This window comes from Plecotus auritus (assembly GCF_963455305.1).
Source record: "Plecotus auritus genome assembly, chromosome: 12".
In the NCBI taxonomy this organism is placed as follows: Eukaryota; Metazoa; Chordata; class Mammalia; order Chiroptera; family Vespertilionidae; genus Plecotus; species Plecotus auritus.
Window position 1 is genome coordinate 6,791,446 of NC_137778.1, and position 13,381 is coordinate 6,804,826.

Consider the following 13,381-nt stretch of genomic DNA (forward strand, 5'->3'; position numbering starts at 1 on the left):
GACAGTCCAGTTTCTCCCCGAATGAGTCTGGGTCCCCAGAGTCTTGCCCGGAACTGGAGTTCAGTGCAGTTGGGAGCTTTTGTCTCCCTCCCGCTTGAGAAACCCAGCTGCATACTCAGTTGCCTGCCCTCTCCATGTGCGCACCTTGGTACCTCTGCCTTCCGCAGTTCCTCTGAGTCTCAGTGTGCTTTTCTCTTTCCTGACAGTCCAGTTTCACCCCGTATGAGTCTGGGTCCCCAGAGTCTTGCCCGGAACTGGAGTTCAGTGCAGCCGGGAGCTTTTGTCTCCCTCCCGCTTGAGAAACCCAGCCGTGCACTCAGTTGCCAGTCCTCTCCGTGCACATCTCAGTACCTCTGCCTCCTGCAGCTCCTCTGAGTCTCAGTGTGCTTTTCTCTTTCCTTCTAGTTGGAGAATTTCCACTCAGCCAGCCTTCCTGTGGTTCTGGATGATGTCCATTTTGTCTTTTAGTTGTAGTTTTGAAATTGTTGTGCAAGGCAGCAGTTTAGGTGTTTACCTATGCTGCCATCTTGGTTTCTCCTGTCTTGTTCATCCTTGAATTCCCCCATAGCCCTTAGTCTCTCAGAGGGACCCTGCCCACCTCTCCAGACTCATTTGTCACCTACCTCTGTATCAGGCGCAGTGCATGGCCTTGCAGTCCCTGGAATTCCCTGTGCTTTTTCATGTAGTATCTGCTCCCTTATCTGCTGTCTGGCTACAATGTCCTCTTTCTCCCTTCCCAGGACTCTCCCTGCTAATCACTCTTCAAACTCTGTTTCCCTCTTCCCTCAGGGCCACCCCATGCCTGACTCCTCCCACTATGCCCTTGCCTTCACCCACAGCCCTTGTCACCTTTCACTGTGATTATATCTTTACACACCCCACAAAGTTCCTTGAGGGCAGACAGTGTCATTTCCTCTCCGGTGCTAGCCCAGTGCCTGACAGGAGGTGCTTAAATGTTTGCTTTCACCTGTTTCAAAGAGTGAGCAAACTTTGCAAACTGCAAAGGTGATTACTATCCTGGCTTCCTGCAGAGGAAGAGGCGTGGCCTCTCTGAGCTTATATTCCGCTCGTTTAAGCATCTCAGCCCTCTTCTTCCAGGTACCCTTTTCTCTATGTGTTCAGAGACTGTGTGGGAGAAGAAGGGACTTTGCCAAATTCCAGGGAGACCCCTGCCCTGGGCCAGCCATACAGGCACCCTTCACTCCTTTATTTACTTGCTGTGTCTGGGATGCAAGAGGAAGGAGCTGCCCCTGTGTATGCTCTAGATAGAACCAGTTGTCCTTTTCTAGTTCTCAGGAAGGTAAAGAGGAACTGAAGAGCATGGGGGCTGTAGGTGTGTAGAACTCAGACCTTGCAGAAAGTGGGGCTGCTTAGGCCTGGGGAGAGGCATGGAAAATCAGCCTCAAGCCAGGGACTGCCTTCCAGCAGAACCAGGGCTGGGGCCCTCAGAGAACAGAGTGGATCTGTTGTCAGACATAGGAGCTCTTTGGGGACTGGTTTCCCACCCTTGCCACCACCTTCCTCAGCCCCACGGGGCTCTCTGTCCTGCACATAAACCTAGGTAGGAAGTTCCTCCTTACCTCCTAGCCCCGCTTCCTTTCCAGTCCAGGAGGCCTGGCTCTTAGCTTCTGCCCATGCTGCTCAGAGCCACCCTCCTAGGTTCCTGGTGCCTCGCCCAGTTTTCCCAAAAGCAGTGTCCTGGGTCTCCACCATTCCCAGTGCATTCCAAAGCCCCTTCACAGCCCAGGATCCCTTGTCTTGGAAGACACTTTGGAGGTCAGCATCTTTGTCCTCACTGAGAGAGGGGGGAAGGTGAGGTCCAGACAAATGTCAGGAATGGCTTCTGCCACGTGGCCTTCTCCCAGCTCCTCAGACTCCTAAACTCCCCAGGGGCACAGCTCCTCCTGCCTCTGTGGGAGCCACGGTACTCTCTCAGCCATATCTCTGTAAATGCACCAATTAGCTGTGCCAATGCCTGTCTCTCCTTCAGTGTGTGTTCTCTGTGGAAGGAACTGTACCCCAATGGGTGTTTCCTGAACAAAGTGTGCTAAGCTAGAGGTGAGTGGCAGGGCAGAGCCCAGATCTCCTGAGAGCTCACCAGTGCTCTCCCCACTGGACTCTACACCCCCTTCCATTCACTCATTACTAACACGTGTCCTGTCACTTGGGGGACTTCCAAGTCTCTCCCCAATTCCCCCACCCATGGCAGCTTCACAAGGTATGATTTTGGGAGGATGACCAAGGCTTGGCAGTGGCTGATCAGGCCTGGATGAGGAATTCAGGCTAGTCATTGGCCTCAGGAAAGAACAGGAACACAAATTTAAGGGCCTTTGCCCAAGAGCAGTGATGTGTAAGAGGTAGGCATTAACCCAGGACAAGAATCCAGAGAGGTGTGAGACATGGAAATCTATAGAGAGAGGACAGTAAGACCAACCACAAATAAAGATTAAGGGTCCAGACCGCAGCTATTGATCCAACAGTTATCCCTATGGGGTAGGTACCAGAGGGTCAGAGCAGCTGGCATCAGGGAGATGGCTGGAAGGTTCCAGGCTCGCTCAGTCCCAGAGAGGAACAGCACTGAGGGGGGTTGAGGCGGGGAGGGGTTCCTGTCTCCCTGACACCCCAGCCTCTAGACTGGGGTGGGGTGCATGGGAATAGTTAAGTGAACTTGCAGCCAGGGTGAAAGCAGGGCTGTGAGAGCAGATCTTAGCAGGAACAACCCTACTCATAGGGTTCTCAGTGCCAGCAATGCGCCCACTGAAGAGTCACAGGTTAGGTAAATTAGAGGAAATCTCTCACTTCTCTCATTTAAAATATAAACACTCTGTATATTAACGGGGAAGGTGATAGGTGGTGAAGAATAATTCACCAACACCACATTGTGAAGCCTCCTACCCCCAAAGGCAGGCATGAGAAAACGTGGGCTGAAAAGATGGCACCTGGAATGGAAAGAAGCAGGAATTTGAGGGGAAACCTGGAGTGGAAGGGAAGGGGGCTGGAGGGAGCACCCGGAGTGGAAGGGAAGGGGGCTGGAGGGAGCACCTGGAGAGGAAGAGAAGGGGGCTGGAGGGAGCACCTGGAGAGGAAGGGAAGGGGGCTGGAGGGAGCACCTGGAGTGGAAGGGAAGGGGGCTGGAGGGAGCACCTGGAGTGGAGGGAAGGGGGCTGGAGGGAGCACCTGGAGTGGAAGGGAAGGGGACTGGAGGGAGCACCTGGAGTGGAAGGGAAGGGGGCTGGAGGGAGCACCTGGAGAGGAAGGGAAGGGGGCTGGAGGGAGCACCTGGAGAGGAAGGGAAGGGGACTGGAGGGAGCACCCGGAGAGGAAGGGAAGGGGGCTGGAGGGAGCACCTGGAGTGGAAGGGAAGGGGGTTGGAGGGAGCACCTGGAGAGGGAAGGGGGCTGGAGGGAGCACCTGGAGAGGAAGGGAAGGGGGCTGGAGGGAGCACCCGGAGAGTAAGGGAAGGGGGCTGGAGGGAGCACCTGGAGAGGAAGGGAAGGGGGTTGGAGGGAGCACCTAGAGAGGAAGGGAGGGGCATTGGAGGGAGCACCTGGAGAGGAAGGGAAGGGGGCTGGAGGGAGCACCTGGAGAGGAAGGGAAGGGGGTTGGAGGGAGTACCTAGAGAGGAAGGGAGGGGCATTGGAGGGAGCACCCGGAGAGGAAGGGAAGGGGGCTGGAGGGAGCACCTGGAGAGGAAGGGAAGGGGGCTGGAGGGAGCACCTGGAGTGGAAGGGAAGGGGGCTGGAGGGAGCACCTGGAGAGGGAAGGGGGCTGGAGGGAGCACCTGGAGAGGAAGGGAAGGGGGTTGGAGGGAGCACCTAGAGAGGAAGGGAGGGGCATTGGAGGGAGCACCTGGAGAGGAAGGGAAGGGGGCTGGAGGGAGCACCTGGAGAGGAAGGGAAGGGGGTTGGAGGGAGCACCTGGAGATGAAGGGAAGGGGGTTGGAGGGAGCACCTGGAGAGGAAGGGAAGGGGGCTGGAGGGAGCACCTGGAGAGGAAGGGAAGGGGGTTGGAGGGAGCACCTGGAGATGAAGGGAAGGGGGTTGGAGGGAGCACCTGTAGAGGAAGGGAAGGGGGCTGGAGGGAGCACCTGGAGAGGAAGGGAAGGGGGTTGGAGGGAGCACCTGGAGTGGAAGGGAAGGGGGCTGGAGGGAGCACCTGGAGAGGAAGGGAAGGGGGCTGGAGGGAGCACCCGGAGAGGAAGGGAAGGGGGCTGGAGGGAGCACCTGGAGAGGAAGGGAAGGGGGCTGGAGGGAGCACCTGGAGAGGGAAGGGGGCTGGAGGGAGCACCTGGAGAGGAAGGGAAGGGGGCTGGAGGGAGTACCTGGAGTGGAAGGGAAGGGGGCTGGAGGGAGCACCTGGAGAGGAAGGGAAGGGGGCTGGAGGGAGCACCTAGAGAGGAAGGGAAGGGGGTTGGAGGGAGCACCTGGAGTGGAAGGGAGGGGGCTGGAGGGAGCACCTGGAGAGGGAAGGGGGCTGGAGGGAGCACCCGGAGATGAAGGGAAGGGGGCTGGAGGGAGCACCCGGAGAGGAAGGGAAGGGGGCTGGAGGGAGCACCTGGAGAGGAAGGGAAGGGGGCTGGAGGGAGCACCCGGAGAGGAAGGGAAGGGGGCTGGAGGGAGCACCTGGAGAGGAAGGGAAGGGGGCTGGAGGGAGCACCTGGAGAGGAAGGGAAGGGGTTGGAGGGAGCACCTGGAGTGGAAGGGAGGGGGCTGGAGGGAGCACCTGGAGAGGGAAGGGGGCTGGAGGGAGCACCTGGAGAGGAAGGGAAGGGGGCTGGAGGGAGCACCCGGAGAGGAAGGGAAGGGGGCTGGAGGGAGCACCTGGAGAGGAAGGGAAGGGGGCTGGAGGGAGCACCTGGAGAGGAAGGGAAGGGGGTTGGAGGGAGCACCTGGAGTGGAAGGGAGGGGGCTGGAGGGAGCACCTGGAGAGGGAAGGGGGCTGGAGGGAGCACCTGGAGAGGAAGGGAAGGGGGTTGGAGGGAGCACCTGGAGTGGAAGGGAAGGGGGCTGGAGGGAGCACCTGGAGTGGAAGGGAAGGGGGCTGGAGGGAGCACCAGGAGAGTGAAGGGGGCTGGAGGGAGCACCTGGAGAGGAAGGGAAGGGGGCTGGAGGGAGCACCTGGAGTGGAAGGGAAGGGGGCTGGAGGGAGCACCTGGAGAGGAAGGGAAGGGGGCTGGAGGGAGCACCTGGAGTGGAAGGGAAGGGGGTTGGAGGGAGCACCTGGAGAGGAAGGGAAGGGGGTTGGAGGGAGCACCTGGAGAGGAAGGGAAGGGGGCTGGAGGGAGCACCTGGAGTGGAAGGGAAGGGGGCTGGAGGGAGCACCTGGAGAGGAAGGGAAGGGGGCTGGAGGGAGCACCTGGAGTGGAAGGGAAGGGGGCTGGAGGGAGCACCTGGAGAGGAAGGGAAGGGGGCTGGAGGGAGCACCTGGAGTGGAAGGGAAGGGGGCTGGAGGGAGCACCTGGAGTGGAAGGGAAGGGGGCTGGAGGGAGCACCCGGAGAGGAAGGGAAGGGGACTGAAGGGAGCACCTGGAGAGGAAGGGAAGGGGGCTGGAGGGAGCACCCGGAGAGGAAGGGAAGGGGGCTGGAGGGAGCACCTGGAGAGGAAGGGAAGGGGGCTGGAGGGAGCACCTGGAGAGGAAGGCAAGGGGGCTGGAGGGAGCACCTGGAGTGGAAGGGAAGGGGGCTGGAGGGAGCACCTGGAGTGGAAGGGAAGGGGGCTGGAGGGAGCACCTGGAGAGGAAGGGAAGGGGGCTGGAGGGAGCACCTGGAGTGGAAGGGAAGGGGGTTGGAGGGAGCACCTGGAGAGGAAGGGAAGGGGGCTGGAGGGAGTACCTGGAGTGGAAGGGAAGGGGGCTGGAGGGAGCACCTGGAGAGGAAGGGAAGGGGGCTGGAGGGAGCACCTGGAGTGGAAGGGAAGGGGGCTGGAGGGAGCACCTGGAGTGGAAGGGAAGGGGGCTGGAGGGAGCACCCGGAGAGGAAGGGAAGGGGGCTGGAGGGAGCACCTGGAGAGGAAGGGAAGGGGGCTGGAGGGAGCACCCGGAGAGGAAGGGAAGGGGGCTGGAGGGAGCACCTGGAGAGGAAGGGAAGGGGGCTGGAGGGAGCACCTGGAGAGGAAGGGAAGGGGGCTGGAGGGAGCACCCGGAGTGGAAGGGAAGGGGGCTGGAGGGAGCACCTGGAGAGGAAGGGAAGGGGGCTGGAGGGAGCACCTGGAGAGGAAGGGAAGGGGGCTGGAGGGAGTACCTGGAGTGGAAGGGAAGGGGGCTGGAGGGAGCACCTGGAGAGGAAGGGAAGGGGGCTGGAGGGAGCACCTAGAGAGGAAGGGAAGGGGGTTGGAGGGAGCACCTGGAGTGGAAGGGAGGGGGCTGGAGGGAACACCTGGAGAGGGAAGGGGGCTGGAGGGAGCACCTGGAGATGAAGGGAAGGGGGCTGGAGGGAGCACCCGGAGAGGAAGGGAAGGGGGCTGGAGGGAGCACCTGGAGAGGAAGGGAAGGGGGCTGGAGGGAGCACCCGGAGAGGAAGGGAAGGGGGCTGGAGGGAGCACCTGGAGAGGAAGGGAAGGGGGCTGGAGGGAGCACCTGGAGAGGAAGGGAAGGGGGTTGGAGGGAGCACCTGGAGTGGAAGGGAGGGGGCTGGAGGGAGCACCTGGAGAGGGAAGGGGGCTGGAGGGAGCACCTGGAGAGGAAGGGAAGGGGGTTGGAGGGAGCACCTGGAGTGGAAGGGAAGGGGGCTGGAGGGAGCACCTGGAGTGGAAGGGAAGGGGGCTGGAGGGAGCACCTGGAGAGGGAAGGGGGTTGGAGGGAGCACCTGGAGAGGAAGGGAAGGGGGCTGGAGGGAGCACCTGGAGTGGAAGGGAAGGGGGCTGGAGGGAGCACCCGGAGTGGAAGGGAAGGGGGCTGGAGGGAGCACCTGGAGTGGAAGGGAAGGGGGCTGGAGGGAGCACCTGGAGAGGAAGGGAAGGGGGTTGGAGGGAGCACCTGGAGATGAAGGGAAGGGGGTTGGAGGGAGCACCTGGAGAGGAAGGGAGGGGCATTGGAGGGAGCACCTAGAGAGGAAGGGAGGGGCATTGGAGGGAGCACCTGGAGAGGAAGGGAAGGGGGCTGGAGGGAGCACCTGGAGAGGAAGGGAAGGGGGTTGGAGGGAGCACCTGGAGATGAAGGGAAGGGGGTTGGAGGGAGCACCTGGAGAGGAAGGGAAGGGGGCTGGAGGGAGCACCTGGAGAGGAAGGGAAGGGGGTTGGAGGGAGCACCTGGAGATGAAGGGAAGGGGGTTGGAGGGAGCACCTGTAGAGGAAGGGAAGGGGGCTGGAGGGAGCACCTGGAGAGGAAGGGAAGGGGGTTGGAGGGAGCACCCGGAGTGGAAGGGAAGGGGGCTGGAGGGAGCACCTGGAGTGGAAGGGAAGGGGGCTGGAGGGAGCACCTGGAGAGGAAGGGAAGGGGGTTGGAGGGAGCACCTGGAGATGAAGGGAAGGGGGTTGGAGGGAGCACCTGGAGAGGAAGGGAGGGGCATTGGAGGGAGCACCTAGAGAGGAAGGGAGGGGCATTGGAGGGAGCACCTGGAGAGGAAGGGAAGGGGGCTGGAGGGAGCACCTGGAGAGGAAGGGAAGGGGGTTGGAGGGAGCACCTGGAGATGAAGGGAAGGGGGTTGGAGGGAGCACCTGGAGAGGAAGGGAAGGGGGCTGGAGGGAGCACCTGGAGAGGAAGGGAAGGGGGTTGGAGGGAGCACCTGGAGATGAAGGGAAGGGGGTTGGAGGGAGCACCTGTAGAGGAAGGGAAGGGGGCTGGAGGGAGCACCTGGAGAGGAAGGGAAGGGGGTTGGAGGGAGCACCTGGAGTGGAAGGGAAGGGGGCTGGAGGGAGCACCTGGAGAGGAAGGGAAGGGGGCTGGAGGGAGCACCCGGAGAGGAAGGGAAGGGGGCTGGAGGGAGCACCTGGAGAGGAAGGGAAGGGGGCTGGAGGGAGCACCTGGAGAGGAAGGGAAGGGGGCTGGAGGGAGCACCTGGAGAGGAAGGGAGGGGCATTGGAGGGAGCACCTGGAGAGGAAGGGAAGGGGGTTGGAGGGAGTACCTGGAGAGGGAAGGGGGCTGGAGGGAGCACCTGGAGAGGAAGGGAGGGGCATTGGAGGGAGCACCTAGAGAGGAAGGAAAGAGACACAGGCTTACCACAGTCATCCAGTGAGGGACCAAACAAGCTTCTCCAGATGGCAGTCATCTAATTCAACTTTATTCCAATCGTCCCTGGGAGGGTAAAGACCTTTGTACATCCACCCTCGGCCCCTGGGACAAGGAGAGCCTTTGGAGAAGAGGGAGGATTTCCTGCAGCTGGGAGGAAACAGCGGTCAGGTAGGGGGTCCCCAAGGGGCTATCAGGCCAGGCGAGGGCCAGGCCAGGCTCCTCTCTCTCCTCTCTCTCTCTCTCTCTCCCCCCACCTCAATTACTTCAACTTTATTTTTTTATATACTTTTATTGATTTCAGAGAGAAAGAGAAAGGGAGAGAGATAGCAACATCAATGATGAGAATCATAGACCTCCTGTACGCCCCCAACTGGGGATTGAGCCCACAACCCGGGCCTGTGTCCTGACTGGGAATCCAACTGTGACCTCCTGGTTTCTAGTTCGACGTTCAACCACTAAGCCAGCTGGGCCAGGCTTGTCTGTCTTTCTCAGTCTCAATCTGTCCCTCCTGACTTTTTTCATCTTTGGTGTCTTGCATTCTTTCTGGCCTCGAGCGAGCCACAACCCCATGGCCAGAGTTACCAAGAGCAGGAGGAGGAGCAATGCCTTGGCCAGGAGGCAGAAGGAAGCTGAGGCCTTCTCTGAAGGGTATCTGAGATCTGGAACAGAAGGAAGGAGGCAGGGGGAGAGGGAGTCTTACCAAAGGGAGAGGTGAGTTGCAGACACCCACCCCAAATCCCACAGAGGGGTCTCAAGTTCAGTCAGCTGATGTTCCCTTGCAAGTGTCCCTTGAAATACTTATTCTATTCACAGAAGCTCAGGAACTGAGATCTGGGGAGCAATCTCAAGCTGAGCAAGAGACTAGAAGAGACCTTCAGAAGTTGGGCTTTCTAGGGAAAGAGGGGAGTCCCCCACCCAATCCAAGGGTCAAGTCCCTCTGGGAGGGGTTCTAGATTCCATGTATTCTCTTGGGAAGAACTGACGCATGAAGGTGGTGGCCTTGAGGCCCCGAGTAGCTCAGGGCTGTCTGGGTCCTGGTACCTGCGCAGAAGGGCCCAGCAGGGATGAGATAGGAACTCCTGTTGCTGATGGGGTTGCTGGCCCTGCAGGTGTAGGAGAGGGCATTGTCCCCGGGCCTCCAGGATGTGCTGAGGACAGAGCCTTCATGTGCTGTGTCAACATCGTCCTCCCGGGATATCCAGCTGTAGGTCACGTCCAGGCCTGCCTGCTCTACAGAGCACGTCAGGGACATGTTACAGGGACCGTCCCCAGAGATCTCAAAGTTCACAGTGATGGAAGGCTCCGACAGCCGTCCTGGATGAAGGAGGGACACAAAAGCCTTCTAGGTCACCAGGGTTTGGGTCTGTTTTCCTAAGTTCCTCAACACTGGGGTATGGGTGCTGTCCTCTGAGGGCCCCTCCACCCAAACAAGTAGGCATAAACTAAGAAAACTCAGCCACCGTACAGCCCAGGGTCCCCGGGCAGCTGCCGAGGCAGGCAGAGCTGCCTGTGGCATCTCCCACCTCCCCTTTATACCTTGCCTCTCTCTCTCACTTTGGCACCCCACCTTCCTCCAAACCCCATTCTACCTCCTCGATCCCAGAACATATCATTACCCTCTCAGGAACATTTATAGTTTAATCAGTGTCTTAACAAGATTCAAGGTAGAATGTCACAGGCACTAAGAAGGAACTTGCATTCAAGTAGATAGGAGTCACTGATTAGTAGCCCTCAAATCACTCGGAAGGATAAAAAAAAAAAAAGGCTCAAGACTGGAGGTGCATTCACACATACCCCCCCCCCCCCCAGTGTGAAATCTCACAGGGACAGAAGGTCTCCTAGAAATCTACCCACAAAGCCCTGAGCTCTGTCAGGCACCTCCACAGGAACAGCTCCATGCCCCAGTGCTTTGTTACTCTACCTGTGGCAGCAATGCAGCCCAGAAGCTGGGGTTGGGTACACTAAGGACAGTCTGCTTTCCAGTCCCAACCCCTCAAGTCATAACCCCCAATCCGAGACCCCTCCTCCTTTGCGTGGGAAGCTCAGGAAAGCCAGCCAGAGCAGGTGAGCAGTTCCCAAAGGAAACTCACGGTAGATGCGTAGGTTGTACTGCTGCATGGCGGAGATCTGGGACGTCCTCAGGTTGACTTGAGCCTGGTAAGGCCCCGAGTCCTCCCAGCTCAGATTGCTGATGTGCAGAGAGTAGCTGGGGTTCAGGAAGCTCACTCGGCCCTTGTAGCGAGGGTTGGTCACCGTGATGGCAGCTAAATGTCCCTCTTTCGCTGGCACCACAGTAGCAAGCATTATGTGGGAGGACCAGATGATGTCCTCAACCTCTTCATCGGATGGTATCTCCAGTGGGAGGCTGATGGACTCCTGCAGGGCTGCGACCACTTCCTCGGGATCCACACCGTCTCCAGAATGTCCTTTGGCTGCAGATAAGGAAGGAGGGGGTGCAAACAGGCTCAGCCAATGAAAACAGAGGGTGAAGGGCACACTCCTGTCCCCCGCTGCAGTCGCTCTCACCTTCCTGGAGCAGTGAGAGCAGGAGCAGCCACGGAAGGGCCCCCATGTCAGCAGCCTGGTGCCCGGGAGGTGCGACTTGGCCAGTGCCGAAGGCTGTGAGGAAAACAAGCTGTCTGCAAGTTACTAAAGACAGTGACTATTTGACAGTCCTGAGGAGAGGGAAATAATTTTCACCCTAACTTCCTCCTTTCTCACAAAGCCCCTCCCCCTCCTTCTTGGGAAGATGTCTCTCTCTGCGCCTCACTGGAAAGAGGGTTTACCCATTGACTCATGTTTCTTGTCCATCAACCCAGCTCAGATCCCACTTCCTAAGTGAAGGCTTCCTAGTCTCCCCACCCGCTGTGTTTCCAGATCTCTTCCCCTCCCCCCCCAGACATACCACCTCTCCCAAACTCTTAGAAAACTTTCTGTCCAGCCTTGGCAGCTCCTATGTAGCTGTGATCATTTGATCTTATAAACGTCTTTACAGACCCCATCTTTTGGGACATCTCTGTATGTCCCACTGTTTCTGGCTCCCATGCTAGACACATGTAGCTCAACTGATATTTTTGGAATGGATGAATGAATGAATGAATGAATGAATGAATGAAGTCTTTCTCTTTCAAGCTAGTTATATTCCCAATTGAGCAATTATTCAGAGGAAGAAAACTTGACCCTCTTTAAAAAAGCAATTTGTACCTGATTGCTGATCCAGTTGTTAATGTTACGGAAAGACTTTAAATCACTCTGTGAGGATGTAATGTGGATCAAATCAGACTGGGGTGAGTGTAAGAAATAAAAAATATCTCTGATGGTCAGAGCTGTCCAGGACACACTGGGTGACCTTGGGAGGTAGTTTTGGCCCCTGGTATTCAGCTAAGACCAGACATTCATTTGCTGGGATATTCGGCAGCATCTCTGGCATTAGATGGTATACAGATGTCGATGTGAACAAAACCAACTTCATCTTTGTACCCCGGAGTTTTCATGCTGTAACGTTTGACCAACCTTACTGTCCTTAGCAAGCATATCAAAGAGTTATAGTTGATGAGGATCTGTATTCCTTAAAATGTAGCCATAAATATTTTCTCCTAAAGTAGAAGCCAAGTTATCTGCTGAACCTGAAAGTGTATGTGTGTGTGTGTGTGTGTGTGTGTGTGTGTGTGTGTGTGTGTCGAAAGCAAGTGTTTCAGGAGGATGGACAAAGCTTGCAACAGGTGAGGTGACTCTGTGTCCAGGTTTCTTGGGACAACTCCAGTTTAAGACTGTTGTCCTGGCCTAATTATTAATACAGTAGGGTTCCTTTTCACTCTTAAAAAGTGTTCTGATTTATAGGATACATTATTTGGTTACCCAAGAACAGTAGAAAATCTTATTAAAGGACTCACAGTAAGACAGCCGAGCCTTAAGAGTCCAAGGCCATCCTTAGCTTTTCGGGTCAGCAAATGGCCCCGGAGATCTGGAGGGAGTCAGCGGATGGACAGGAGATAAGAGAATGCATCTGGAACCAAACTGCTTGGGCCCCTTCATCAGCAGGACGGATACTCCAACACCTGCTTTACAAGGTGCTTGTAAACATAAAATGATGCCCGGAAGCACTTCGCAGGGCCTGGCGCTGGTGAGGGCCTGAGGAAGTCATTGTCATGACTGGAGGCTGTGAAGCATCAGGACCATGGGCTTTGGCATTATAAAGACCGGGGCGCTTTGTAACTGGCGAATGTCTGGCTATTGAGGAGAATGGGCAGGACGACTCTAGCATAAGACACATGCAGGGGTTTACTCAGCAATGTCCACTGGCAGCACCCGTCTGCCCCTAGACTGAGGAGACAGCTGGCATTGCTGCCAGGACATTCAGCCCGGCCTGGCGTTTTGTGTGGTGTTTCTGTTTTGTGTTTTTAAATTGAATTTCATTTTTAATTACACTTTACATTTGTATTATTTTGTATTCGTTTCAGGTGTACAGCATAGTCGTTAGACAATCACATACTTTATAAAGTGGCCCCCTGATTTCAAGCACGGTCGCCTGCCTCTTCACTAGTTCTGTCCAATAGGGACGCAGAGACTCAGCATACTAAGCTGGGCCCTTTGACACTCTAAACAGGGGTCCTCAAACTACGGCCCGCGGGCCACATGCGGCCCGCCGAGGACATTTATCCGGCCCGCTGGGTGCCACTGCCTGTCCTGCTTAGCAGCTGACTCGTCCCAGGCCCGCAGTGTGCATAGGAATTTGTTCATAGTTGTTTTTTTTAACTATAGTCCGGCCCTCCAACGGTCTGAGGGACAGTGAACTGGCCCCCTGTTTAAAAAGTTTGAGGACCCCTGCTCTAATGACTGGTTCCTTGTCTCTCCAGCATCACAGATCCCAGAGTGGTTCCTAAAAACACACACACACACACACACACACACACACACACACACACACACTCTTCCCTCAGCTTCTCTCTTGACCATGACTTGTCTGCTCTTTCCTAAAATCAGCCTCCCGGGTTGCATGTCCTTTGCTTCCTTCATGCTGATTGTTCTCAAAAATGCAGGTGTTGTGCTGTCTGCCTCAGAATCGCCTGAAGCACCGGTGACGATGCTAATTCCTTGGCCCCTCTCCAGACCCAGGGAAGCAGGACAGGGGTACCAGGGGCAGAGGCCTGCAAATCCACCTGCTTAGGAAGGTCCTAGGGGGTTTCAGTGTGCACTAACGTCTGAGAATGCCA

At 57.3% G+C, this 13,381-nt stretch overlaps 1 protein-coding gene across 1 annotated transcript in view; it reads right to left on the reverse strand.

The window, feature by feature from the left end:
• Positions 1–8,190: 8,190 nt before the first annotated feature.
• Positions 8,191–13,381, reverse strand: part of SLAMF9 (SLAM family member 9) — an 85,867-nt gene continuing 80,676 nt past the window's right edge. The window contains exons 2-5 of the mRNA XM_080649079.1: positions 10,695–10,787; positions 10,259–10,600; positions 9,210–9,482; positions 8,191–8,827 (exon numbers count right to left, since the gene is read on the reverse strand). Coding sequence (XP_080505205.1) covers positions 8,514–8,827; positions 9,210–9,482; positions 10,259–10,600; positions 10,695–10,740 — 975 coding nt within the window. The 5' untranslated portion in view covers positions 10,741–10,787 and the 3' untranslated portion in view covers positions 8,191–8,513. The remainder of the gene's footprint in view (positions 8,828–9,209; positions 9,483–10,258; positions 10,601–10,694; positions 10,788–13,381) is intronic.